The sequence below is a fragment of the Mirounga angustirostris genome, unplaced genomic scaffold, assembly GCF_029215605.1.
Source record: "Mirounga angustirostris isolate CCGP_5_RB_7025 unplaced genomic scaffold, mMirAng1.0.hap1 SCAF_17, whole genome shotgun sequence".
NCBI classification, from domain to species: Eukaryota; Metazoa; Chordata; class Mammalia; order Carnivora; family Phocidae; genus Mirounga; species Mirounga angustirostris.
The window spans coordinates 5,294,385-5,319,918 of record NW_026991725.1 but is presented as its reverse complement, the minus strand read 5'-3'; the positions used below and the strand labels follow the sequence as shown (position 1 = coordinate 5,319,918).

General features: G+C 53.3%; 1 protein-coding gene across 3 annotated transcripts; it reads left to right on the top strand.

Moving 5' to 3' along the window:
* The first annotated feature begins 8,958 nt into the window (after positions 1 to 8,958).
* On the top strand, positions 8,959 to 25,174 carry LGALS9 (galectin 9). 3 transcript variants are annotated; one of them, XM_045889459.3, is made up of 11 exons: positions 8,959 to 9,114; positions 13,648 to 13,739; positions 16,224 to 16,425; positions 17,493 to 17,603; positions 18,793 to 18,888; positions 20,679 to 20,714; positions 21,287 to 21,337; positions 21,925 to 21,966; positions 22,643 to 22,731; positions 22,851 to 23,013; positions 24,430 to 25,174. In XM_045889459.3, the coding sequence occupies exons 1-11, from the start codon at positions 9,076 to 9,078 to the stop codon at positions 24,574 to 24,576; spliced, it is 1,068 nt and encodes a 355-aa protein (XP_045745415.1). In that variant the 5' UTR covers positions 8,959 to 9,075; the 3' UTR covers positions 24,577 to 25,174. The 3 variants fall into 3 exon arrangements, with proteins under 3 accessions (XP_045745415.1, XP_045745416.1, XP_045745417.1); XM_045889460.3 differs by lacking the exon at positions 18,793 to 18,888; XM_045889461.3 differs by lacking the exons at positions 17,493 to 17,603; positions 18,793 to 18,888.
* The last annotated feature ends 360 nt before the right edge of the window (positions 25,175 to 25,534 follow it).

The following is a 25,534-nucleotide window of genomic DNA, read 5'->3' as shown; positions in this document are numbered from 1 at the left end:
CATTGCTTTTATTTATTTATTTATTTTTAACATTTTATTTATTTTGAGAGAGAGCACGAGCAAGGGGGAGGCGCAGAGGGAGAGGGAGAAGCAGGCTCCCCGAGGAGCAGGGAGCCTGATGCGGGGCTTGATTCCAGGACCCTGGGATTATGACCTGAGCTGAAGGCAGACGCTTAACCGACTGAGCCACCAGGTGCCCCTTGACTCCATCTCTTGATGGGAGGAAGAGAAAGTCACATTGTGAGCAGTGTAGACACAGGGAAACATGACTCTTTGGGGGACATTATTGTCACACGCCATCAGAAGAGTATCTTTGAAGATTCTTCGTGCTCTAGCCCCTAGAATGTAAGCTCTCAGAAGGAACAAGGTCTCCTATGTGGATTAATTCTGGGAAGGAAAGGCCAGGCCCTCTCTGTTGCTCCCCAAAGCTACCTAGAATGGGAGGAGATTGGTGAGGGTGGCCCCGTGACCGCACACAGACTAGATGAAGCAGCCCCAGGGGCATCGGCTCAGCAGGTCAGCAGCTGGAGCCTGGTTTCTCAGGCCATCTTTTCCACTGACACCAAAATGGAGGAAGGGGCTGCTGGGGGCGGCTGGGGGAGCACCCGGACCTACGAGCCAGCTGACCTGATTTTTATCCTGGTTTGGCTGCTCATTGCATGTGTGGGGTGGGGCACTTCTCTGATTCATAGATTCATCAATGATTCAGCACGGCCAGGCCTGCCAGGTGGACCAGAGGTGACAGATGTGAAGTCCTTGACCTCCTGCCAGGCAGACAGCACTCTGGTGTCCATAAACACTGCTTCCTTTTCTGGGGAGTGTTCCTGGTACATGAAGAGGGAGTTAGCTCCTGAAAGCAGCTTAGGGAAGGAAGGAGGTAGAGGGAGCTGGGAAGGGGCAGGGCCCGGGCTGGGGCCAGGAGCTATAGCCAAACCAGGTTTCATCTTCCAGTGGCAAGCACCGCTGGCTGCCAGCCCGACCATCATCTGTCTTCCCTGCAGGTTTAGGAACAGAACCCAGAGGTGGGGTCACCGAGAAGTTTGAACTTCAGGGCTCTTCACTGCATAGGCAATGGGTTTGAATGGCCACAGGTGTTCATAATATTTGCAAGAGCTAAGATGTACTGAATGAACTGATTTTTTTTTAAAGATTTTATTTATTTATTTGAGAGAGCGAGAGAGTACGAGCAAGGTGGGGGAGGAGGAGGGGAGGGCAGAGAGAGAGAGAAAGGGAGAAGCAGGCTTCCCACTGAGCAGGGAGCCCAACGGGGGGCTCAATCCCAGGACCCCGGGATCATGACCTGAGCCAAACACAGACACCCAACCAACTGAGCCGCCCAGGCGCCCCTTGAATGAACTGATTAACACTACTGTCTCCTTCCCTTCTAACTTCCCCTCTATCATATGGCCTCTTGAGTCAGGTAGTATTGGAGAGGCCCATTTGCATTTTGGGGATCGGACTAAGAGACTTGTCGAGTTGGGCATATGTTTCTTCTAGGTTTAGTGGGATATATTCATGTGGTTCACAGCCACTTCCGTGAATAATTCAGTTATTCCCACCCATCCCAGTTTAGGAATGGCTTCAGAAACCCTCCTCCTGCCCATTGTGCCAACTCACCTGGGTCCAGATACAAAGATTCGGGGCCAGAAATACATCCCAAAGGAATGTGTGCCACGTTGCCTGGTCCCCAGAGCGCACACACAGTGGAGTTCAAGAAGCAGGCCGTTGGAAAGACAGGATGACCTTTCTACTTCCTTTATGGAAAATATGTCAAATCCTCATAACACAAAGAAGCAAAGAGTGTGCAGTCAAAAAAGTAGGAAAGTATTATAGTGCCAGGAAATTAATACAAAATATTATTTTTCTGGATTTTATGATGTTTGGGGTATTTGTTAACTGCAATGGTTTGAATGTTTGTGTCCCCCCAAAATTTGCATGACCATCTTCATCCATTTTGCCCATCAGGAGTTTTTATTTATGGAAGTGGTGGTGGTTTTCATTTATGGTGATGACATGAAGTTTGCTTTTATTTATTTTTTTAAATTAATTAATTTTTAAAAAGATTTTATTTATTTGGGGGAGAGAGAGAGCATGGGGGCAGGCGGAAAGGGAGAAGCAGACTCCCCACTCAGCAGGGAGCCCGACACGGGACTCGATCCCAGGACCCTGGCATCATGGCCTGAGCCAAAGGCAGACACTTAACTGACTGAGCCACCCAGGAACCCCTGAAGTTTGCTTTCAAAATAAATGCATATAAGGAAATTGGGAAGTAAGACTAGTCCCAGGCTAGGCACGCAAGGACTAGAGGCAGAGACAGCGATGTGTCTGGCTAATTAACAACTGCTCTGGGAAGGAGTGACTCAGTCAGCAGTCCCTGTGGAGGAAGGTCAGGCCTGGGGTGCAGGTGGAGCTCACCACTGGGTATCCCAGAGTCACTCCAAGGAAGCCTGGCGGCCTTTCATTTGCCCTGTGTGTAACCCTGGTGGGAGAGCCCATTCGAGCTCAAGCCTTCACTGAGAAGAGACTAGAAAAGCAGTAGCTGGAGGAGGGACTTCCGTGCAGCTGTGGGAAGACTGCTGATGGACACAGCACGTCCATCCTTCCCCTCAAAATGCCCGGGGAATGCGAGAGGCAGCCAGGCCTGCAAGGGGTCCCACCCAGGCTGGACGGTCACTGGAGGGGACCTCACACTGCATGGTCTCTTCTCGGCCCCATTAGCCGCGGTTTCCGCTACTGGAGGACCACTCGGGTCTGGAAGCAGAGGATCCTCCTTCTGATGTAGGGTCAGGAGGTCAGTAGGAGCCTAATGCTGCATCCCTCCCCTCACTTCTCTGCACGCACGCACTTTACCAGTTCATGGCACAAGCAGAAGAATGGAAGGTGCGGTGCGGTATTTTGAGAGAGAGAGAGAGAGAGAGAAACCACAGTCACATGACTTTTATTACAGTATTGTTGTAATTGTTCTATTATCATAGTAATCTTCCACTGTGCTTAATGTATAAATTAAGCTTTATTATACGTACGTATGTATAGAAAACAGCATAGTATATATATACAGGAGGTGGTGTATTCAGGGTTTGAGACATCCCTTGGGGGTCCTGGGACGTATCCCCTTGCGGAAAGGTGGGGAACACTCTATATGATGTCTTTCTCGCTGACACAGAACCCGGCCTGTTTTGGCTTTAAAAAAAAAATTTTTTTTTTTTTTTTAAGATTTATTTATTTATTTGACAGAGAGAGACACAGTGAGAGAGGGAACACAAGCAGGGGGAGTGGGAGAGGGAGAAGCAGACTCCCCGCGGAGCAGGGAGCCCGATGTGGGGCTCAATCCCAGGACCCCGGGATCATGACCTGAGCCAAAGGCAGACGCTTAAAGACTGAGCCACCCAGACGCCCCCAAATTTTTTCACCCACGAGAACCCGATCATTTCATCACACGCCAAAATCGGGCGGAAGTCTTGGACTTTTTCAAGGTTTGGAAGGTGTTGTTGTTTTTTAAGATTTTATTTATTTATTTGTCAGAGAGAGAGCAACACAAGCCGGGGGGGTGGCTGGAGCGGCAGGCAGAAGGAGAGGGAGATTCCCCACTGAGCAGGGAGCCCGATGCGGGGCTCGATCCCAGGACCCCAGGATCATGACCTGAGCCAAAGGCAGACTCTTAACCGAATGAGCCACCCGCCTGGGTCCCTGGGGAATGTGGTTTGAGACAATCTTATCATTACTTCATAAAGTACAGGGTCACCCCAACCTTTGTCTGGTTGTACAAGAAAGGAGGAAGAGGCAGAATGCAGGCTAATGTTTTTTTAAGTTTCTGTTTTGTGCAAGACACCTTCCTTAGTGCAAGACTGTAAGGTGAGTCCCTGACTCCCACCATTGCTGAAGCTTCTCTAGTCTTCACACGGAAGTTAGTGTGATCCTCCAAAACTAGACATCTGATTGTGTTCGTTCCCTGCTGCAAAGCTTCTAGGCCGTCCAAACGAAACCTGTATACCCCACATCCCAGGGAGACCCACAGACACCATGCGTCTGCACGCCAAGAGATACGTCCACGACTGTAGTTCACAGAGGCTTGAGTCGTAGCGGGAAAGCTGAAAACAACACAAATCTCCATCAGCAGAAGAACAAATGGATAAATGATGCAAGAGCCTTACAAAGGGCACCAGGCCACAGAGACAAATCTTACATGACACACCGTTAAGTGGAAGAAGCCAGACTCCAAAGGGCACATGCCGTATGATTTCATTGACATGAAGTTCAAAAGTATGCCAAACTAGTGTCTAGTCAGAGAAGTCCAAATAGTAGTTACTCTCGGGGGTACTGGCCGGGAGGAGTCATGAGGGAGCCTCTGGGGGCGGGAGATGTCCTACCTCTCGAGGTCAGTGGGGTTACATATGTGTATACATCGACAGCGTGTTTTACCCGGTACACGAAGGATTTGCGCTTTTTCCTATTTGTAGTTTCTACCTCAATTAAAAAATCAACAACTTCTAAAGTAGTGGGGAGACTGGGTTCCCGGGGGCCTTCTGGGCAGGGGCTGCATTGCTCCCTCTCCCTCCTGGCTCCTCCCCTACGCTCTCCCCAAACTCCCAGCAGGCCGGCCTGCCCTCATCAGCCCAGCAGGAAATGCTTTGAATTCCTCCCTGTGCCACAAAAGGAACGGGGACCTGGCAGTGATGGATTCTTGGCCTGCCAGTAGAGACGATCAGAGCCACATGCTAAAAACAATCCTAATTATGGTAAAATACACACAATGTAAAACTACTATGTTCGCCATTTTTTTTTTATTTTTAAAGATTTTATTTATTTATTTGAGAGAGAGAGTGAGAGAGAGAAAGAGCACAAGAGGGGCGAGCGGGAGAAGCAGACTCCCTGCTGAGCAGGGAGCCCGATGCAGGACTCGATCCCGGGACTCCAGGATCTTGACCTGAGCCAAAGGCAGTCGCTTAACCAACTGAGCCACCCAGGCGCCCTCATTTTTTTTTCTTTTAAGATTTTATTTATTTATTTGAGAGAGAGAGAATGAGAGAGAGAGAACACATGAGAGAGGATAGGGTCAGAGGACGAAGCAGACCCCCCACCGAGCAGGGAGCCCGATGTGGGACTCGATCCCAGGACTCCAGGATCATGACCTGAGCCGAAGGCAGTCGCCCAACCAACTGAGCCACCCAGGCGCCCTATGTTCGCCATTTTAAAGGGTATAGTTCGATGCCGTTCAGTACATCCGCACTGTCGTGCTACCATCCACCCACAGAACATTCTTCATCTTGCAATACTGGAACTCTGTATCCGTTGAACAAATCCCCATCCCCCCCTGACCCCCTCCCCCCTAGCAACCACAATTCTACTTTCTTTTCCATCAATGCAACAGCTCTAGGTACCTCATGTAAGTGGAAACGTACAGTATTTGTCTCTTTGTGACTGGCTTCTCTCATTCAGCATAATGTCCTCAAGATTCATCCATGTTGTAGCTGATGTCAGAATTGCCCTCCTTTTTGAGACTGGGTTATATTCCATTCTATAAAGAGAGAGATACACACATTTTTAATCCCTTTATTCATCGATGGACACTTGGGTAGCTCCCTGCCATCGCTTGGCTATGATAAATAATGCTGCTACAAATATGGGCATTTAAGTATCTCTTCAAATCCCTTCTTTCAATCCTTGATGGCAGCATGTGAAATGGTAATGCTGCATCACGGGGGAGGTCTATGTTTAGTTGTGTTTTTTAAAGATTTTTATTTATTTATTTGACAGACAGCAAGAGAGGGAACCCAAGCAGGGGGAGTGGAAGAGGGAGAAGCAGGCTTCCCGCGGAGCAGGGAGCCCAATGCGGGGCTCCATCCCAGGACTCCGGGATCATGACCTGAGCCCAAGGCAGACGCTTAACGACTGAGCCACCCAGGCGCCCCTATGTTTAGTTTTTTAAGGAACCACCAAACTGCGGTGTTGCATTGGTCTCAGCCAATACAGTGATGCTGTGGGCTAGAAATGCCTGGGGCGCTCACCGACCTCATATCACTTGGGGGGAACCCCCCCACACCCCCCTCCGATATTTCCCCCATCAGAGCCAATGTTGTGGCCGGACCAGCCCTTGTGGTGGAGTCAGCCCTGGTGGTTCCTATTAGGACTGTGAGACACTCCTCGGCAACAACCATCGGGGCAGTTTGAGAACATGAGGTTTCTCAGTCACAAGTCCGGGAAGGTGCACGGCACATGGGGGCCACCCAGGCATGCTGTAGGGAGAGAGAGAGAGAGAGAGAGAGAGAGAGAGAGAGAGAGAGAGAGCACAGACCTGGAGTTCTACCTTTATTGAGGTCCTCGGGGGGTGGCTAGGAGGGAATTAGGGTGCAGGAAGGGAAAAGCAGGCTCACTCATGGGCCAGTTATCTAGGCTCTCCAAAGCTTTCTAAAAGGGGCATTTCAGGGGCACCTGAAATGGGTCCTATTCAGTTAAGCGTCTGCCTTTGCCCTCTCCCTGATCCCAGAGTCCTGGGATGGAGTCCCACGTCGGGCTCCCTGCTCAGTGGGGAGTCTGCTTCTCCCTCTCTCACTCCCCCTGCTTGTTCTCTCTCTCGCTGTCAAATTAATAAATTTTTTAAAATCTTAAAAAAAAATAAAAGGGGCCCTTCATGGATGGGGGCCACCTGGGGGCTGGAAGCTGGTGATGCATTTATTCGAGAAAGCTGTCTATGAGGGATGCCTCACCACACATGTTAGTTTCCTTAGCGGCCTCACCATTTTCCAGGCCCACCAGCAGTGCGCCAAGCTCCTTCATCCTCCTCAACACTTGTCATTTCCTGCTGTTCGGTAGTGGCCATCCTCATGGGTGTGAGGTGGCAGACTCACATTTTGAATAGATCCTTCGATCTACGCTGCAGAGATCAGAGAGCTCCAGACAAGCGTTTGGGACTTGGAATAAAAAAGCTCAGAAGGAACTTTCCGGAGGACTGCCTCTCACCCCCTTAAGACCAGAACTAGGCCCTGGGAATAGATGGTGGTGACCACAGAGTGGTGTCAAGCTGTCTTGAAATGCCTCCCTTCTGTCCTAGTTTGTCTGAAAACGCACTGGCCTTTGGGTTTGGTTGTTGCCGTCCCCCACCCAGCAGGGTGGGAACAGGGGACCCTAGGACCCTTGTTCCAGGGCTGTGACTCACCTCCAAGGTGCAAGGTGATACCAAAGGGCTTGTCTGCTGGACCTCTAGCTGTCCCTGCATCTCCCCGGGCTTGGGAGCATTTTCGGTTTTATGAACAGGACTTTATCGAGATAAAGTGTTTCTGTGGAGTAAAAGGCACAGATCCTAGTTTGGGGGCTGAGATTTCCACGTCTGTAAACCATTCATAGCAAGTTCCAGAATGCTTCCAGCGCTCAGGAGACTCCTCTGTGTCCCTCCCAGTCAGTGCTGTCCCTGGGTCATCGCTTTTCTGACCTGTCACTGAACTTAATGTAAATGGAACGGTCCCAGCACGCCTGGCTTCATCCACTCGGCCACGAGCTTCACTGAGGTTCTTTCCTGGATCCGTGGCTCTCTTTTGTGGCTGAGGGCTCGTCCACAATGTGTTTTTTTTCTTTTTTCCCGCTGGTGCATATTTGTGTTGTTTCCAGTTTGGGGGGAGGTTGAGTAAAGTTGTCATGTGTTTTCCACTTCTTTCCAGTAAATATCTAGGAGACTAACCAGGACAGAGGAGAGGCAGATATTTGACTTTATGATCATCCACCAAGAAGTTGCCCAAAGTCGTCTTATTTTATATTCCAATCTGCAGCAGACGACAGTTCCAGTTGTTCCATACTGATCCCTCATGAAATCATCCCAGTGTCCCTGGTGTCCTTGTGAGGACTCCAAACACCTTCCCTTCCTTTCTTTTCTCTCCTTTTTGCCCCAGCTGCTGCCTGCCCCTTAAATTCGGTCGAATTCTGGTTTGTCCAGGAATATAGTGGGGGTGGAGGGTGGGCAGAGGGGACACGGTGCTCTCAGTCTATGGGGGCCTCTCAAAGACGTTAGTCTTTGCAAATTCTGGTGCATCTCGGCAAGGCGCGGGGCGGAAGACAGGTGCAGAGCCGTGAATGGCCCCACAGCTTCTCTCCATTCGGTGCCTGCACGACCCTTCACTTCTCTAGCTTGGTCGTGGGCTCTCTCCCCAGCACATTGCGGGGACCCGCTTGACTTCAGGTAAGTTGCTTGTTGCCGCTCCCCTGACACAGCCCATCCTGTCACTAGGTGCTGAAGCCACTTAGACGCAGGTTTTTTCATATGTCCCCCCAACCCCATGTCACTTGACTTGTTTTATCATGTCTGAGACTTCTCTCCTCATTCTAAAGCCTGGGGTAAAAAGGAAGAGGCGAGACGAGAAGAAAGAGATACATCCATGGAGAGGGGACCCAAAGCTCCCGGGGCACCACTATCCTCTAGGAGAACAATTCCCATTCCCGTGTTTTCTGGTTGGAAAACACTTCTTTCCACACGATTGGGTCTTCATATGATACATAGAATTTTGAAAGGGAGAAATGCTTTTTCTGAGAACCTAAGTGTCCTACAGCTTAGGTTGCCACTGGTGACCTGGGTGACCCTGGGCATGTCCTTTAGACGCAGAGCCTCAGTTTCTCTGTGTGTAAACGGGTACAAGCCAGCCTTCCGCCACGGCCCTGCACACAGGCGATGCCCATCACACAGCCCCACTGTTTTCTGGGCCCTGAGAGCAAGCACACTCAGGGGACAAAGCCACACACTTATGGAGAGTGTCATCTAGAAACTTGCTGAGCCAATGGGGTCAGGCTCTTTGAATCTATATGAACCAAACACAGTTCCATCTCAGGGGTGGAGCCCAGAAGGAGACAGGAGGGGAAAAGGTCACTGGGCTGGGGAGTGTCTACTTCCCTCTCCCTGGGTCATACCCCCAACCCTCCCTCAACACCCTTTCTCTTTCTTTAGACCTACTTCCTCTTGCTCCTGGCTCCTCCCCATCCCCATCAAGTAATTACCAGTTTGCTTTAGTTTCAATTTCCTGGTTGGCTCCTCCCAGTGCAAACAACTGCCTGGCTGGAGTGACGATCCGCGGTGGCCACAGAGGTGGTGGAGAGATGGCCTTCAGCAGCTCCCAGCCTCCCTACCTGAGCCCAGTGAGTTCCGGGGTGGTGGGCAGGGGTGCGCTGGCCCCGGGCTGCGCTGGCGGCCTCAGCCAGGAGGAAGAAGCCCTGGGTCTCTGGGAGATGACCCTTGGGTGGCAGCAAGGGAAGAGGGCAGTTGTCCCAAAGAGGACACAGGAGGAAGGGCAGAAAGCCAAGTGGGGGACTCCTGACACAACTCTGTCCCCTGCTTCTCAGGGCTGGCGAGCTGATCGTCACCAGCATTTGTGCCTTTGACTAGTGTTCACTGAGCTCCCCTGGGATCCTGTCCTAGGTGTGGGAAGTGGGGGGGGGGGAGGGGAAGGGCAGCAGGGGAGAGGGGAGAAGGGCATAAGTAATAAATAGAAGTGTGATGGCTTGTTTGTATGAACGGGGACGTAGACAGGGTTTCTGGGGGAGGCCAGCATGGCATGCCTGGGCGACCCTTCACAGCCCAGCACCGCACTTAAGGGCACTTACTTTGGAGATGGCCTGCCTGGCTCCAACCATTTACTAGCTGGGCAGCCTCAGGCAAGTTACTTTTACCTCTCTGGGCCTCAATTTCCACATCTGTAAAATGGGGCTCATCCTTGAGCTTACCTCCCAGGGTTAGGTAAGGATGCGCGAGGCAGCATGTCTGGAGTGTTTGAACAGTGCCTGGCACGCTGGGGGTCCTTTGGAAGTGTTTTGTATTATTCAGAGTCCGGAGGCGGCAGGGAAGGCCTCCTGAGGAGGTGTCTGCTCCCTGAAGGGTGAGTAGACAAGACAGAGGCAGGCCAAGGGTGTCTGCAGAGGGGCCATCTCAGGAGTGAGAAGGAAGTGGGTTGTCCCTGCAGCATGGGGATCAAAGGGCTGCCTTTTGTACCTTTGGCCACAGACGCATAGGTTCTGTCTGCAGATGGCCTTGTCTAAACCCCGTGAGCCTTATTATTCCCACATCATACATTGAAAACTGAGACTCAGAGAAATTGAGGTCACTTGCCCAATGTGCCGGGATGGTAAGTGGCAGATAAGGGAGATGCCTTGCCTTACCCCCAGGAGAGGGAGGTGCTTACAGAAAGAGCACCTCTGATAACAGAAGGTAGGCAAGCAGCAACCCCAGGCCCGGGAGGCTTGTGTCCTGGGCCCTGCCCTGTAGTAGGAACCCCTCTGGGTCTTGGCAAAGAGCTTCCCAAGGAGCCTGGGCCAAAGGGCTGACAGAGCCCTTCAGTGGGCGGGGGGGTAGGGGGGGCACAGGGTAGGCAGCAGCTGCTGAAGCAGGGAAGGTGTTAGCTCCACACTCAGCAGGGGCCCTGGCTTGGCCTGTTTCCTGCTCACTGCCAGCAAGGTCGGGGGGAGGGTCGCTGGAGGAAGCTGAACAAGGCCCTGTTGGTTGGCCCTCCATGGGGCTCTCAGGGTCAAAACATGTCACCTTAGGCTCATTCTCCATCAGATGGACAATCCCAGAGATCCTTCCAGGCTCTGACATTTCATTATTCTGGCTAGTTTTTTTTTTTTCCAATCCTTGCATTCAAAATGTTCAAATCAGAAGGAAAATTCTCCTATGGGCAACAGTGAATTAAAACAGGGCCTTGGAGTCCAGACAAGAGAGAGGATGATGGGTGCAGCCCCCCAGGCACCGGGAACACCTGCCCACCCACGTGGGTGCCCTCTCGCAAGGCAGTGCACTGATATCCAGCCGTGGGAACCTTGCTTCCTCCAAAGTGTGGTGGGAAGGTCACGCAGCCGGGCTGCCTTGGGAGTCTGGCCTCCATTCCTTGCCCACGCACCAGCCCATCAGCCTTATCGGAGGTCCGGGACGGAATCTGGAAGCACAGTCAGAACAAGGCTCGATGTTTGGTCTGGGGAAGCGCTTGGTGAGCCAGGAGTGAGGATTTCTGTGCTTTGTCATGAGAAGCAGCCTGCATGACAATTAAAAGCATGGGCGCGGGGGTTCAAACCCCACACTATCACTGACCAGCTAAGTGGCTTTGGGTAAACTACCAAATCTTTTATGCCTCCGTTTCCTCAGTAAAAGTGACACTTATGCTGCTTAATGAGGTGACAGGGCAGGTTAGCCACCAGAATGGCCTCAGAACCTCTGTGGCAGCGGCACCCTTTGGCTTAAAGTCTGCCGCAGCCTCCTCCTCCGGCCAGCTGGGCCACCTTCGTGACACTGGGCTTCCAGAAGGGGGCTGCCTACCCTCCCGCCTGTAGGGCCTGGCTCCTCCGGACAGGAAGAGGAGGAAAAAGTCCTCAGCCTCCGGGCACAGGCAGGAGCTGAGAGCAAGTTCTGACCCAGCAGAGGAATTAATTCATCCTGATGCGAACAGTTGCCATCGTCAAAGACCTGGAAACCCAGGGCTTTCCGTGTGGCATCTCATCGAACCCTCTCAAGAACACTGTCAGGCCAGGGCTCTTGTCCTACTGTTCCGAGAACGGACCTGGGGTGCAGACAGGTCAAGGGACTTGCCCAGTAGGAGAGCTGTTAGCACAAGGAGCTGGGAGGCAAACCCTTGTCTGTGGGACCATAAATCCAAAAAGTTCTCTCTCTGTCTCTCTCTCTCTCACACACACACACACAAAGTCCAAATTCCACAGCAGCCTTGGCCCGCCAGGCTTAAAACAACACAAATTTGTTTTCTTACAGTTCTGGAGGTCAGAAATCTAAAAGTATCTATAAGGCTTCAGGGGAGAATCTTTCCTTGCCTTTTCCAGCATCCAGAGGCCACGCGCCTCCCGAGGCCAGAAGTCCCGCCCTCCATCTTTAAACCCAGCAGCTTCTTGCCTTTCCTCTCCTGCCTCCCTCTTTGAGGACTCTGAGGCCCACCCAGATAATCCAGCATAACCTTCCATCTCAAGATCCTTAACTTAATCATGCCTGTAAAGTCCCTTTTGCCTTGTAAGGTGACTTACAGTATCCACAAATTCCAGGCATTAGAATATGGGCATCTGGGGCGGTGGAGACGGTGTGCTAATTCTTTTTTTTTTTTTTTTTTAAGATTTTATTTATTTGACAGAGAGAGCACAAGCAGAGGGAGAGAGAGGGAGAAGCAGGTTCCCTGCTGAGCAAGGAGCCCGATGTGGGACTCCATCCCAGGACCCTGGGATCATGACCTGGGCCTAAGGCAGCCGCTTAACCGACTGAGCCACCCAGGCGTCCCTACGGGGTGCTAATTCTTCAGCCCACCATACCTCCTTGGAGTCAAGCAGGGTTGTCAGTGTCTTTGAACTCATCCACGCATATTTCATCCATAATAAGGAAATGCATGTATGTGGCCTCCCCCACCCATTTTGTTAAACAAGTGGTGTCATTACATATCAGTTCTCAAAGAATCCCCTTCTTCCGCTTCTTCTTTTTTTATGGAGGCTACAGGGAATCCATTGTATGGAAATACCATGATTTATTGCACCATTTTCCTCTTGGTGAACTTTTAGACTCTTTCCAGTCCTTTGCTGTTACAGTGCTGCAGTGAATAACCTTGTCTGCAGGATTCTACTCAATTTATTATTTTTTTAAAGATTTTATTTATTTGAGAGAGGGAGCACAGGCAGGGGGAAGGGGCAGAGGGAGAAGCAGACTCCCCACTGAGTGGGGAGCCCGACATAGGGCTTGATCCCAGGACCCTGAGATCATGACCTGAGCTGAAGGCAGACGCTTAACTGAGCCACCCAGACTGTCCAGATTATACTCAATTTAAAATAATCTTGTTTTTCAGAATTTGGGGACACCCACCATTTAAGACATACCGAAATCTCAAAACCTTTCTGGGGAAATTGTTGCTTGGGATTAACCTGTATTGCCTGGTCCCCACGATCCGTACACTTTCCGCCACCATCCCAGCCGTCTTGCTGTGCACTTACAACACCCCTCACCACACTCTGATTGTAGATCTTTACAGCTCAGCGTGGATAGGCTTCAGAAGGGAGGGCGGCATGCTTGCCAGGAGTATTCATTCGCCTTTGAAGCATTATGTCTTGCGACAGGATGAAAGGCTCTTAAGAGATTTTTAGGCCTCGACAGATAAATGAGGGGAGTATGTTTTCAGAGAAGTATGCCACGCTGGGCCAGAAGCTGTGTCAGGCTGACTCCACTTCTCCAAAACCACAGACATGGACCGAAACAACAGAGGGAACTCAGAGAAGCAGAGACGTTGTGATTTGCTCAAGGTCACCGAGGTATTTAATGGCCTGACCTGTGGAGCAACAGAAGTCGCCTCTCCCAGATGACCCTGTCGCAGTCAGGCTGAATGAGGTCCCGGTGCCCGTCACTCCCCTGAGCAAGGATGGGCTTCCTTGGGTTCCGAGTGGTCATGTACATGCTACCATCTCCTCTTAGAAGCTGTCCCTTCGTCTCAAACGCTCAAGGGCTGCCCCACCCCATTCTCTCAGAGCCCCCCAAGTGTGTGGAACCACCTGGACTCAGGTCTGCTTCCTCACAGGCCCGGAAGATCCGTGAGGCCGAGGCGCCCCGGCACGGGGCCCACATCCAGGCACTGCTACCAAGTGCTGAGGGGAACATGCAAAAGGGGACAGGCCCACTGACTGACCAGCATTTTCTCCCTGCAGGTCATCCCCTTCTCCGGGAAAATCCAGGGGGGTCTCCAGGACGGACTTAAGATCACTGTCAATGGGACCGTTCTCTACTGCAATGGAACCAGGTACCGGGACCTGTTTCTTCTCTCCAGACTCAGCCCTTAGCCAACCATGGCGCCCGTCAGCTCACCCAATGCCCTCTGAGCCATGCGCGCCTGGCCCAGGGGATCCCGGGTGATCTGCACGACCCCACTGCCATCTGCCGGGAGCGTCTGGCATAAACAGAGACGCCCCACAGACTTAGGGAGAGCAGGTGCTCACCGTCTCAGGAGTGGCGGGGGCCAGCCCAGAGGCAGATAATTACACTCTGGGATTGAGCTTTCTACACTGTAACCCAGAGTAGCAAAAGTCTCATTACTTCCTTCATTTCTCATAACTGCAGAGCCCTCACTGCGTTGATCTAGAACTATTTCAAACTTGTCATCAAATGCACTTTGGTCTCTTTCAGTTTTGAGGTCTTTTCTGGGAAATACTAAGTCCATTCAAAATACAAACACCCTTTTCCTACCCGCCCCCCCCCCCCCCGCCCCACGCCTCCTTCCCAGGGGGGAGTTTCTGGGAACAGGGAAGAGCTTGCAATCTCCTCAGAGGCTGGAGGCCCTTCAGAAGCTCGTGCAGCCTTGGCTGACTTCTGCAGCTGTGCAGGTGGTGTGGGGGAGTGGGGGTGTCGCCCAGTTTGTGGGGGGTCTGCGTCCATGGGGGCTGCCTGCTGAAGTCCACGGTACCCACGAAAGCCCCTCTGGACACGTGGTCCTCTCTCAGAAGCCTTTCTGCCTCAATCCCAGATGTCTCTTGCCCCCGGTGGTCCTCTCTCTCATCACCTCGCAGGGCCCTGGGACCTCCCGGGTCCTTTCACACCGCTCCCAGGCCCAGCCCTACCTCAGTTCAGCACTTCTCCATCACGGCTTTCCCTGCCAGGTGGCCACACTGACCGTGGGACTTCTCCGAGAGCCCCGAGTGCCCCCAGGAGACCCCAAGGGAAGCAAGGCACCAGGATCCCCCTGAACCCCGCAGGCAGGGGACTCTGAGATCTCCCCTCTGAACTTCCCTCCTTTCTCCCTCTCCCTCTGCCTGCCCCTCCTCCAGCACCATGATGGCTTTCTACTCCCATCCTGTCCCCCCCCCCCACCCCTTCCTGCAAAGCTTCTGCACTCATCCTTTCCCAGGGCAGGATTTTTCTAAGGACTCTAGGAATTAAGCTGGAGGACCACAGAGGGGAAAATGCACCCAGAGACATTTCAGAAAAATATTCTCCATTTTAAGAGGAATACAGACTTAGATTTGCTGCTTCCAGAGTCCCTGGGAGCCTCCTTTCCCAGAGGGAGGGCTGGCTGGGCTCAGGGCCGCGGCAGTTTCCTATGGGTCTTGCTGGCTGAGGGTTCTCGGAACAACCTGGTGTTGAGGACGACATCCAGAACTCACGCTCCTCCAGCAAGAAATCAAGTGGGCTCTGCAGGAATTGAACAGAATGTGTCTCAAGGGCTGCCTCTGGGCTTGGTGCAGGGCCTGGCCCTGTGGGGGCTGTGGATGACAGGAGAGCACTGTGGTCAGCTGGGGAGAGCCGAGCGAGCCCGAGAAGCAGGTGGCGAACCAGGCTCAAGGGTGCTGAGTTCAGGGAAGGCTGGGGTAGACAGAGGTGCCTCGGAGGAGAACCTCAGACTGGAACTTGGTTTTAGGACCTGAGGGAGCTCTGTCTGGGAAAAGGCAGAACAAATGTTTATTGTGCCCCTTTTGTGAGCCAGGCCTTTTGGAAGGTTTTTTGTTTTAATTCCTCACCTTAGAACCATAGCTGTACCCAAAGGCGGTTTCAATGGTGAGGGGCCTCCTCCGAGGACAGAGACAGGAACGGACATTTACTCGGGTGGGGGCTTCCTGAGCACCCCCTCACGAAGCATCCGCAACGGAAGGAAGTCACTCAGCTCCCAGGCTATGGTGTGTGGTTCAGGATCATTGCAAATGACAAGCAGTGTAGAGCTGGGGTCCGGGTCCAGGCCTGCTGACTTCAGGGCCACCACTCCGCACGTCGTGTGTGGGACACACACCAATCACCAGTGAGAGACAGATGTACATACTGAAAGCTCTCGCACCCGGGGAGCTACCATTTATTCGATGCTTCTCTGTTAGTACCTAGCTCTGTAGGCATATTCCATCAATTCCAGATGTTCTTTAAATGTATTTGCTTCTTTCCCAGTTGAGCCGATGGGGACTGGCTCTCACTTCCAGGCACATTTCTTGACTTACCTCTGATACAAATTTGAACCCATGTTCAAGCCTTGTGCTTCTTGTTGCTAGCGTCAACATTTTTCTTTACCCGTTTTCTATGTGTTTTTAGAAAACCACACTGTAAGGGTAAAACACAATCATTGCACAAGAACACACGAAGTGCAAATTAGGTGAATAGAAAGGATAGCCACAAGCTAAGGATGGGTCCAGACCTGCCGTGCAAGTCCACAGACGGAAACAGTCAAAGGCACGAGGCTCCCTCTTCAGCTCGGCCGGCAGTCAACCAGGCTGCAGAATTACCTACCATCTGATTGCCCTCTGCCTAGGTTTGCCGTGAACTTTCACAGTGGCTACAGTGACAATGACATTGCCTTCCACTTCAACCCTCGGTTTGAGGAGGGTGGCTATGTGGTCTGCAACACGAAGCAGAACGGATGCTGGGGGCCAGAGGAGAGGAAGATGCATATGCCCTTCCAGATAGGGAATCCATTTGAGCTCTGCTTCCTGGTGGACAGCTGGGATTTCAAGGTGAGCAGCAACTCTCTGCAGCCCTCTTCCCGCTGCCTACCTCCCAGCCCCATCGGGTGTGGTGGTGACTAGCCTTTATAAATCACATGAGCGTTTTTGTTTTTTTTCTTTAAGATTGTATGTATGTATGTATGTATGTATGTATTGAGAGAGTGCAAGGAGGGGCAGAGGGAGAGAGAGAATCTCCAGCTGACTCCATGGGGATCACAGAGCCTGATGCGGGGCTTGATCTCATGACGCTGAGATCATGACCTGAGCTGAAATCAAGAGTTAGACGCTTAACCGACTGAGCCACCCAGGCGCCTCCATAAAGCACATGAGCCTTTAAGTAATCACATGTGCAATGCCGTTAGACAGAGAGCAGGACCTTTCCCTTGTAGGGGCGCTCTGGTGGCTGCAGTCTCCTCACACTCCTTCCCCTGCATCTATGGGCTCACCTGCTGCTTCTTTTACTCAGGAAGTAAGAACTAGATACATCACCATGGTGCTTTTTGGCCCTGCAGGTCTTTAAAATTCTAGTTAATTCCATTCCTCTGCTGTAACCATTCCTCCACCTCAGGTCCCTGATAACATTGTTTTTTTGGTAATATTGTTGCAGTCTTTATCCAGGTTCTACTAATGGCTTAGTGTTACATGGTGTTGCAAATTGCGTTAGTAAGCAGAATAGCGTCTCTGGGCTTGGGAGACAGATGGGGGTGAGTATCCCCGTGTCTGTCCTTTTCTGTGTGAGCATGGATGTGCCCAGCCCCTCAATGTACAACCCAGGGTCACCTCTCCTCTGCCCCCCCTGAACATGTTTATGCATATTTAAAGAACACCTCCGGGGAGCTAAGATTAGAAAGATCAACTGACTGCAATAAACAAACAACTCTTAAGAACCAAAAAGCAAGTAGAGACTGGGATCAGATGCACTTGGATCATAGGCCGTGCTTACAACTGGCACAGCTCTGAAGGCTGGTGCCCCTACCCCCCAGGGGACAGATGTGAAAACCAGACACAGGGCTTAATTCCAGGGAGCAGGGGCTCATGCGCCCCTCCTCTCCTGGAATGTGCACTCGTCTTGGCAGGTGATGGTGAACGGGAACCATTTTATGCAGTACTCACACCGCGTGCCCTTCCACCGCGTGGACACCCTCTCCATCACCGGGGCTGTGCAGCTGTCCTACATCGGCTTCCAGGTCAGATTGTCCACCTGGCACCTGTCTCAGGGGCTGAGTGCAGGGCCCCGTCTCGCTGCACCTGGGCCCCACTGGGTGGGCCCGATGGTAGCAGCCAATCTCCTCCCCAGGTGACTCTGACGACACCCCTCCAACTCCCCTGTCCTGTCCTTCTGTGTTCCTGTCTTTGTCCAGAACACTTGTCTCAGTCTCCCGGACTCCCAGGCCACTCCTCTCTGTCACTCTCTACTTCCACCATGCTTAGGAAGCCATGTGGCTCCAGAAAGAACTTGGGAATCAAACTGAATCTAGCTCAGCTCTGGGCATTGTCATCAGCTGTGGGATCTTAGGCAAGCAACTTTGCCTCCCCTGGCCTCAGTTTCCCCATCTGAGAAAGGGGCATAGTCACTGCTGCCCCATGAGTTATAGTGTGAATTCAAGGAGGTAATACATGTCAGAGGTCACGACACGGCCTGCACGGGCCCATGCTAGGCTCTATTTGACCCTCTCTGTGTTTTAACATTTTCGAATGTGTTGCCAGCATCTAAAAGGTCAGGAGAAGAAGTTTTGCATTCTGGAGATGGATGGTGGTGCTGGCTGTGCAATAGTTGTGAATGTACCTCATGCATCTGAGCCGTCCACTGAAAATTGGTTGAGATAGTAAATCTTAGGTGTATTTTACCACAATTAAAAAAAAAAAGGTCAGGTGGTATCACATGGAAATCTGGATTTCTGGCTTTTTTGAAAACTGGGAGGATAGGGGTATGCTGGGCCCATGTTCCCACAGGGCCCCAGGAGGTTGGGTTGGAGCTGCTGTTACCACTTCCGGGCTTTGTGCTCCCGGAGGTGAGAAAAGCACACAGTAGGCCCACAACTGATACTCCTCTCTTTTTTCTCCTAATCTCTCATATTCCCTCCCAACCAACTTTCTCCCCTATGGGCCTGGGGGAGAGAGCAGGGCAGGGGAGAGGAGAGGGTGGGGAAGGGGACAGAGATGGAGGGGAGTGGGGGTGGGGTGGGGAGAGAACTCGCTGGCCTGCTGTCCCTCACTGGAGCATAATCCTCCCCTCTGTCCCTCCACGTGATCCTGAACACCCTCCCCTCCCCTCCCTGACTGGCTTCCTCCCTCTGGCTCAGGCCCCTGCCTTTCCGCGCTTCCTTGGCTTCATTAACCCTTCTCTTCATGCCCTGGTGCCTTTTGTTTTAACAGAACACCCGGGTAAACCTTACCCAGCCTGCCTTCTCCACGGTGCAGTTCTCCCAGGCTGCCTGTTTCCCACCCAAGCCCAAAGGGCGAAAGCCAAAAGTGAGTTCAATGTGGAGGTCTTGGAGGTTGAGCATCTCAGCAGAAAGGACAGAGGGTCCAAGAGTCTGGTTCCAGCAGGCAGGCCTCATCATGCCCACCCAAAACTTCCCTATCTCCACCACACCACCTGGCCCGAGCTGGGAACCTGGGAGTCTGCCTTGGTTCTTCCTTCCCCTCCTTAGTCTCCCTGCAGTGCTCCCACACTCCTTCCTCCCGAAGCCACAGCCTTCTTTGGGCCAAGCCATCTGACCCCTGACTACAACAAACCTGGTCTAGTTCCCCGCTTACCCCACCCACAAGAGGGTGACCCTCCTTTACCCAAATCTGATCGCATCCTCTCCCTGCTTAAACATCCCAAAGTTTCCAAGTCCTTCTAAATAAAGCCCCGATTCCCCAGCAGGAGGTGTAGGACCCTGCCCAGCCCCCCAGTCTTGCCCCAGCCCACCTCCTGGCCACACCCCCTATCCAGAATGCTCAGGCAGCCTCCACTGCTCACTTGAGCCTTTCTGGAGCCACCATGCTTTTTGCACCTGCAGGCCCAGTGCTGACAGCACCCTGTGCCACCCCCACCCCCTACAGCCGACCTTTACCAGCCCTTCAATGCTCTGCTTAAATGTCACTCTTTGGAAGCATCTTCCTGTACTTACATGTTTGTCCTTGTCACTCCACCTCCCACCCCCCGCCCTATACCCACAAGCCCCTCGTGGACAGGGATTGTGGCTTGTTTGTTTGCGGATCCCCAGCACTTTGCACAGTGCCTGAGCAAGCAGTAGGGGCCCCAGGAATGTGGAGTGTGGCTTGCACAGCCAACAGAATGGGAGACCGGCCAGGGCAAGAACAATCTGCGGCGTGAGGACAGGGTCTAGGACAGGAAGAGAAGCAGGGTCTGGCCCTCCCTTTGGCCACTGGAGCAGTGGGGGCTAAAGGAAGGGGTGCCTCTCTACCCAGGCTTTCTGTGGTCTCTCGAGGCCCTGACAGGGCCTGTGCCTCCTGCCATGCTGACTTCAGGACCGGGCAAGCTCCAGGGAGTCTTTGCAGGGCAGCCGGACTTTGGCTCTGGCCTGGGGAGGACAGGGTATGGTAGATAGAATCAGCCAGAACTGGGTAGCATTTTGGATTTTATCCCTTGCTACCCGGAGGGGCTTGGGCAGGCTGATTAGCCTTTCTGAGCCTCATTGCCTCGCTAGTGAAACCGGAGCTGAGGATGCGTCCCTTGTAAATGTTCGGAAGCCAGAGCCTGGCACACAGTAGGCCTTCACTGAATGCTTCACCTTACGAATGAAATATGGCACCGAAGTAATGGTTTTGCCTCTGGGAGCTAAGGGGCGCTATATGGCTTCTCCCTCTGGAGGAGCCAATGAGGAAGTCCCCGCTCCTCCAACGCTGACAGTGACCCCGCCCCCAAGCCTGGTGTGTCCCTGGGACGGGGGTGGGGCCGATAATCTGGGCACCACAGGCTTGGGAGCAGGAAGGAGGGAAGCATGAGTCTGGGGAGGCCTTTTTTTTTTTTTTTTTTTTTTAGATTTTATTTATTTGACAGAGACACAGCGAGAGGGAACACAAACACGGGGAGTGGGAGAGGGAGAAGCAGGCTTCCCGTGGAGCAGGGAGCCCGATGCGGGGCTCGATCCCAGGACCCTGGGATCATGACCTGAGCTGAAGGCAGACGCTTAACGACTGAGCCACCCAGGCGCCCCTGGGGAGGTCTTTCTTACGACAGCCTCTGTCAGTGTCTCCCCTGCACGTAACACTAATGTTAACTGCTGTTTTGATCTTCTCATCCCCTTCAGTCTACAGGCATTTGGCCAGTCAACTCGGCTCCCGTTGTAAGTCTCTTGAGTTCTCCTGGGATCTTCTTCATTTTGCTTCTTCCTGTGGGTTAGGAGGAGGCAGGGCTGGGCACCGGGCCTCTCCCATGGGGGGTGAGGCCAAGGCCAACCCTGGCCATCTGCCTGGTGGTGGGAGGAAGTGGGGCTGGAAGGTTGGCTGGCCCTCGTGGATTGGGAAACAGCCTGAACTGCCGCTCTCTGCTCAAGCCCCCTGCCCTTCTGTGAGCAGCTACAGGAGATGGAGGCCCCCACACTCACTCCTTCCTCCTGGAAAATGAGGCTGTGCTAGACAAAATCCCCTGAGAAGAAAGATGGGCCACAGGCCACAAGGGCAGCCCTATTTCTTCTCCAAGTAGAAGAAACCTTTGCCCCTACCTCATCCCCTTGAGGGAAGAAACACCTCTACCAGCCAGTTTTGGCGGGCTTGGTGGGTGGGGAGTGGTTGGGCTTGTTACATGCTCAAGATGGCTGCATCTCACAAAGTGTGTGTTAAGTGGTGCCCTCTGGTGGCAGGTGGTGGTCTTCACGCTGGTGAGAACCAGTTCAAATCTGAGTTTTCTTTCTTGCAGACTCAAACGGTCATCCACACTGTTCAGAGCACCCCTGGACAGCTGTTCCCTGTAAGTCTGAAAGCTCTGGTTGGGTCACAGCCTCACCACGTCCCCCTTCCCCAAGGACTGAACTCAGTAGTCCCAGAGACAGGAAGCAAGCAGTGTAGCAAGGAGGATGGGGGTGTTTGGGGTTGGGCCCTCTGCTCAAAAGACATGTGAGTAAAATTCCTCTTGGGCCAACAGAGATTCTAGGTCAGGGTGGATTTACCCAGTGGCTTAAGAAGCAGATCCCCTTAGGGACCAGCAAGAAAATGGGTTCTCTGTTACTGAAAGGGGAGTGCAGTGGTTCCAGCATCTGGGTATGAGGCCCTGTGTCCTGAGGACAAGCCCTGGGATGTCACTGCTGGTCACAGGCTTCCATTGTGAATCAGACGGGAGCACTGGAGTTAGGGAGGCTGCCTGTGGAAGGGTTGAAAGGCAGGCAGGTGGCCATGATGAGGTCAGGGAGCATGGCAAGAAGTTCCACCAAGGCTGACTTGGGAAGGAAGGTGAAGGGGTGAAGCCAAGGGCCTCATAGTGGGGCATCCCCTCTAGGATGTGGAGGGGTCCGCATGGGTATGCACTCCCAAACTAAACTTCCTGGTCTCTTTCAACAGAATCCTATCACCCCACCTATGGTGTACCCCACCACAACCTATGTAAGTGGTTTCTCTGGGAGGGGCAGAGGCCTTGTCTGCATCGGGCCGAGTGGGAGGTGGTGGGCAGCTTACAACATCAGGGCAGTCCTTTAGTAAGCCGAAGTTCTGGAAACATCCAAGGGAATCAAAAGGCTGTTGAAGGAAGCTATCACCTTTAAAATTGTCCCTTCACCATGAGCCTATTAGAGGGCCTTCCCTCTCAGCCCAATTATCCTTTTGTATCCGGCCCAAGTTCTTTTCATGACAGCGGAAGCCCGTTACTTTGAGAAATGCTGGAAAGTTTTCCTTTGGCATTTACTGAGCCAAATAATGATACCATGGAGTTCTTTCTTTTCTTTTCTTTTAAGATTTTATTTATTTATTTGATAGAGAGAGAGAGCACCAGCGCACAAGTAGGCAAAACAGCAGGCAGAGGGAGCGGGAGAAGCAGGGTCCCCGCTGAGCAGAGAGCCTGACATGGGGCTCGATCCCAGGATCCTGAGATTGACCTGAGCCAAAGGCAGATGCTCAACCCACTGAGTCACCCAGGCACCCCTGTTTCTTGAAAATATATTGCTCACAGGCATGGCTGTCAAACTCAGTTGACAGTCCAAATTCATGGAAATTGGCACAAAGCTCCACCCCACACAGCTGACCTGCCCCTCTCCTCCCCTCCTCCCCCCGCCGCCACCGACAGCCGATGCCTTTCTTCACCTCCATCCTGGGTGGGCTGTACCCCTCCAAGAACATCTTTGTGTCGGGCACCATCTTGCCCACTGCCCAGAGGTAAGCCACGGCTCTCAAGAAGGTCCTTCTGGTCACCCCCTGGCTCTGGGCAGGCTGGGAACGGTAGGGACTCAGAGCTCAGGGGGCAGAGGAGGTCCATGTGAACTGCCCACCCCCAGGTTCCACATCAACCTGCGCTCTGGGAGTGACATTGCCTTCCACCTGAACCCCCGTTTTGATGAGAACGTCGTGGTCCGCAACACACAGATCAACAGCTCTTGGGGATCTGAGGAGCGAAGCCTGTCCCGAAAAATGCCTTTTGCCCGAGGCCAGAGCTTCTCGGTAAGGGGCCTCGGCCTGGAGCTCAGAGGGGTTCAAGGTGCAAACAGAACAGGGTGGGCGGGGATGGTGGAGGGCATCAGGGGGCCCCTCGAACCATACAGGAGCTGACGCCTCTGGGGCGAGGGCTGGGCTCAGAAGAGAAAGTACCCCCCAGATTGCTGCTCTCCTTGTCCTCCCGCTGTCCCACATAAGGTGGGTGGTGGCACCCGCTGCTCGCACATGAGGGGACAAACTCACCAGTGCAGGTCACCGGCCTGAGGTCACACCGCCCATAAGTGCCAGGTGGGCCCCAAGCATGAGCTGTCATTCATTTATTCACTCACTCATTCATTCAACAATCGTGGACAGATCCCTGGAAATAACAGCAGGTCTGTGCAGAAAGCAAAACAGAATCACGGGATCGAGTGAGCTCTGGGGCAGGGGCCACGCTGCCTTAGATGGGGACATCAGTCAGAGGAGGCCACAACGTCAGCCAAGACCTAACGGACAGAAGCAGCCCGCCCCGCAAAGACCCGAGGGGGGCATTCCTGGGGGGCAGCGGGGAGGGCAGCTATCACTGCGAAAGCAGAGAGTCACGGGCAGGGCCTGTCTAGGGACAGGGAGGCCGGGCTTCCGAGTAGGACAGAGAGGTGTGGGTGGTGTGGCTGGAGGCCCGACCCAACAGAGCAGGTTTCTCAACCCTGACTGCCCGTGCAAATCACCCGAGGAGCTTCAAAAAGAAAAGGCGATATCTGGCCCCACCCGTGCCCGAACGTCCGTATTTTCACATATGCCTTAAGACTCCTCACCTGGCACTGACTGATGGAGGGCTGAGCCACAGAAAGAAGTTTGGGGTTCAGTGCTGTATGCTGGTGTGTTTCAAGCCGGAGAGGAGTAGACTTTGATTCACAGAGAGCTGTGTGACTTTAAGCAAGTGACTTAATGGCTCTGTGCCTCAGTTTTCTCATCTGAAAAATGGGGCTAATAAGAATCTCCATCTCATCGAGGTGTAAGGATGCAATGAAATAATGTCTGTGACAGGCTGAGGACAGGGCCCGGGGCACAGTAAGTGATGATGTCTTAGCAGACGTGGTCCCCTTGCCTCACGGAGAGCGTGTGGTGCGGGAAGGACAAGTCAGGAGGCTGCCCTGTGGGAATGCAGGCGTGGAGCTCTGCTGTGTGCCGGCCACTGGGGACGTGGATGGCCTAGGCCAGTGTTCCTGCCCCTAGAAGCTCGGGACATGGTGGGAGACTGAGGATCAGGTGGGGGGCACCTGACGAGGAGGGCTCAGGGGAGGCTTGCTGGCCAGGGAGGGGTTGGCGTGAGGCTTGCTTAAATCATGCTTGAGGAAGACAGACAGGTGGAGGGAGACACGAGCCTGCATTTAAGTCGGAGGACTTCCTGACGGGAGTGCAAACGACGTGGCCTCTGTTCAGGTGTTGATCACGTGTGAAGGCTACGGCTTCAAGGTAGCCGTGGATGGTCAGCACCTGCTGGAATACTGCCACCGCCTGAAGAACCTGCCCGCCATCAACAACCTGGAAGTGGGGGGCGACGTCCAACTGACCCACGTGCAGACCTAGCTGGGCTCTCTGGCCCTGGGGATGAGGGTGGGCCCTGTTGCCTACTGCCTCTGCTCCTCACCTCACTCTTCCCTGTCCCTCTCCCTGTCCCTGCCCCAGGCTTTCCCAGCCTGCTGAGGAGCTGAGGCTTTTCTGGAGAGAAAGTGTGTTTGTCTGCCTCTGCTTCGGGCTACGGCCAGGCTGGCGTCGAGGAGGCACCTGGCGGGGGCTGCCTTCCTCAGTCAGGGCGGCGCCCGGGGCTGCGGCTGCCCAAATCCGACCATCTGAGGGGAGGCCGGTGGTCCCTGCGGGCTAAGCCCCATGTCCAGTCCCCTTGGCAGAAAGGGAGGGTCCTGGGCCTTCCCAAGCTCCCAGACCAGGCCTACACCCCGTCTGCCTCTCAGCCACATTCCCACCCCTGCCAATCCTCTCCATTTCAGCCCCTGGAGGCGGCCTCCCGGGCCCTACCTTCAACCTTTCCTTACACCCGGGTCCCACCCTCCCCACTCCAGGAAAGAGAGCCTGATACTCCACTGGTCTCCACCAACTAACAGCACCTTTCTCAACAGGGGGCTCTTCTCTGCTCTTTCAAAGAAAGTCAAATGCTTGTTGGCACATACGTATGGAGTCATTGTGGTTATCAAATGGGTTTGGAACATTTTGGAGTCTCTGGAACTGGGGAGGTTCTGGGTGAGGGCAGGGGGGCAGAGAGCATGGACTCACTTTGATGGGGGGGGGTCCTGACATCCACACCTGCTCCCAGGGGATTCCCCACAAACCCCACATGGGTGGGAGAAAGCAGGTTGGGCTCGGGCCTCCTGGGCGGGCATCTGTGATGCACGAAGCTTGGTAACAGGTGAACCCAGCAAATAGCCTCACACTTCTGAGACGGGCCGAGGGCTGGGCCAGAAGGCCAAATGGCAGGGCTGGCTTGTCAGAACCCTGTGTCCCAGTGGGAGGAGGTGGCAGGCGTGGTGTC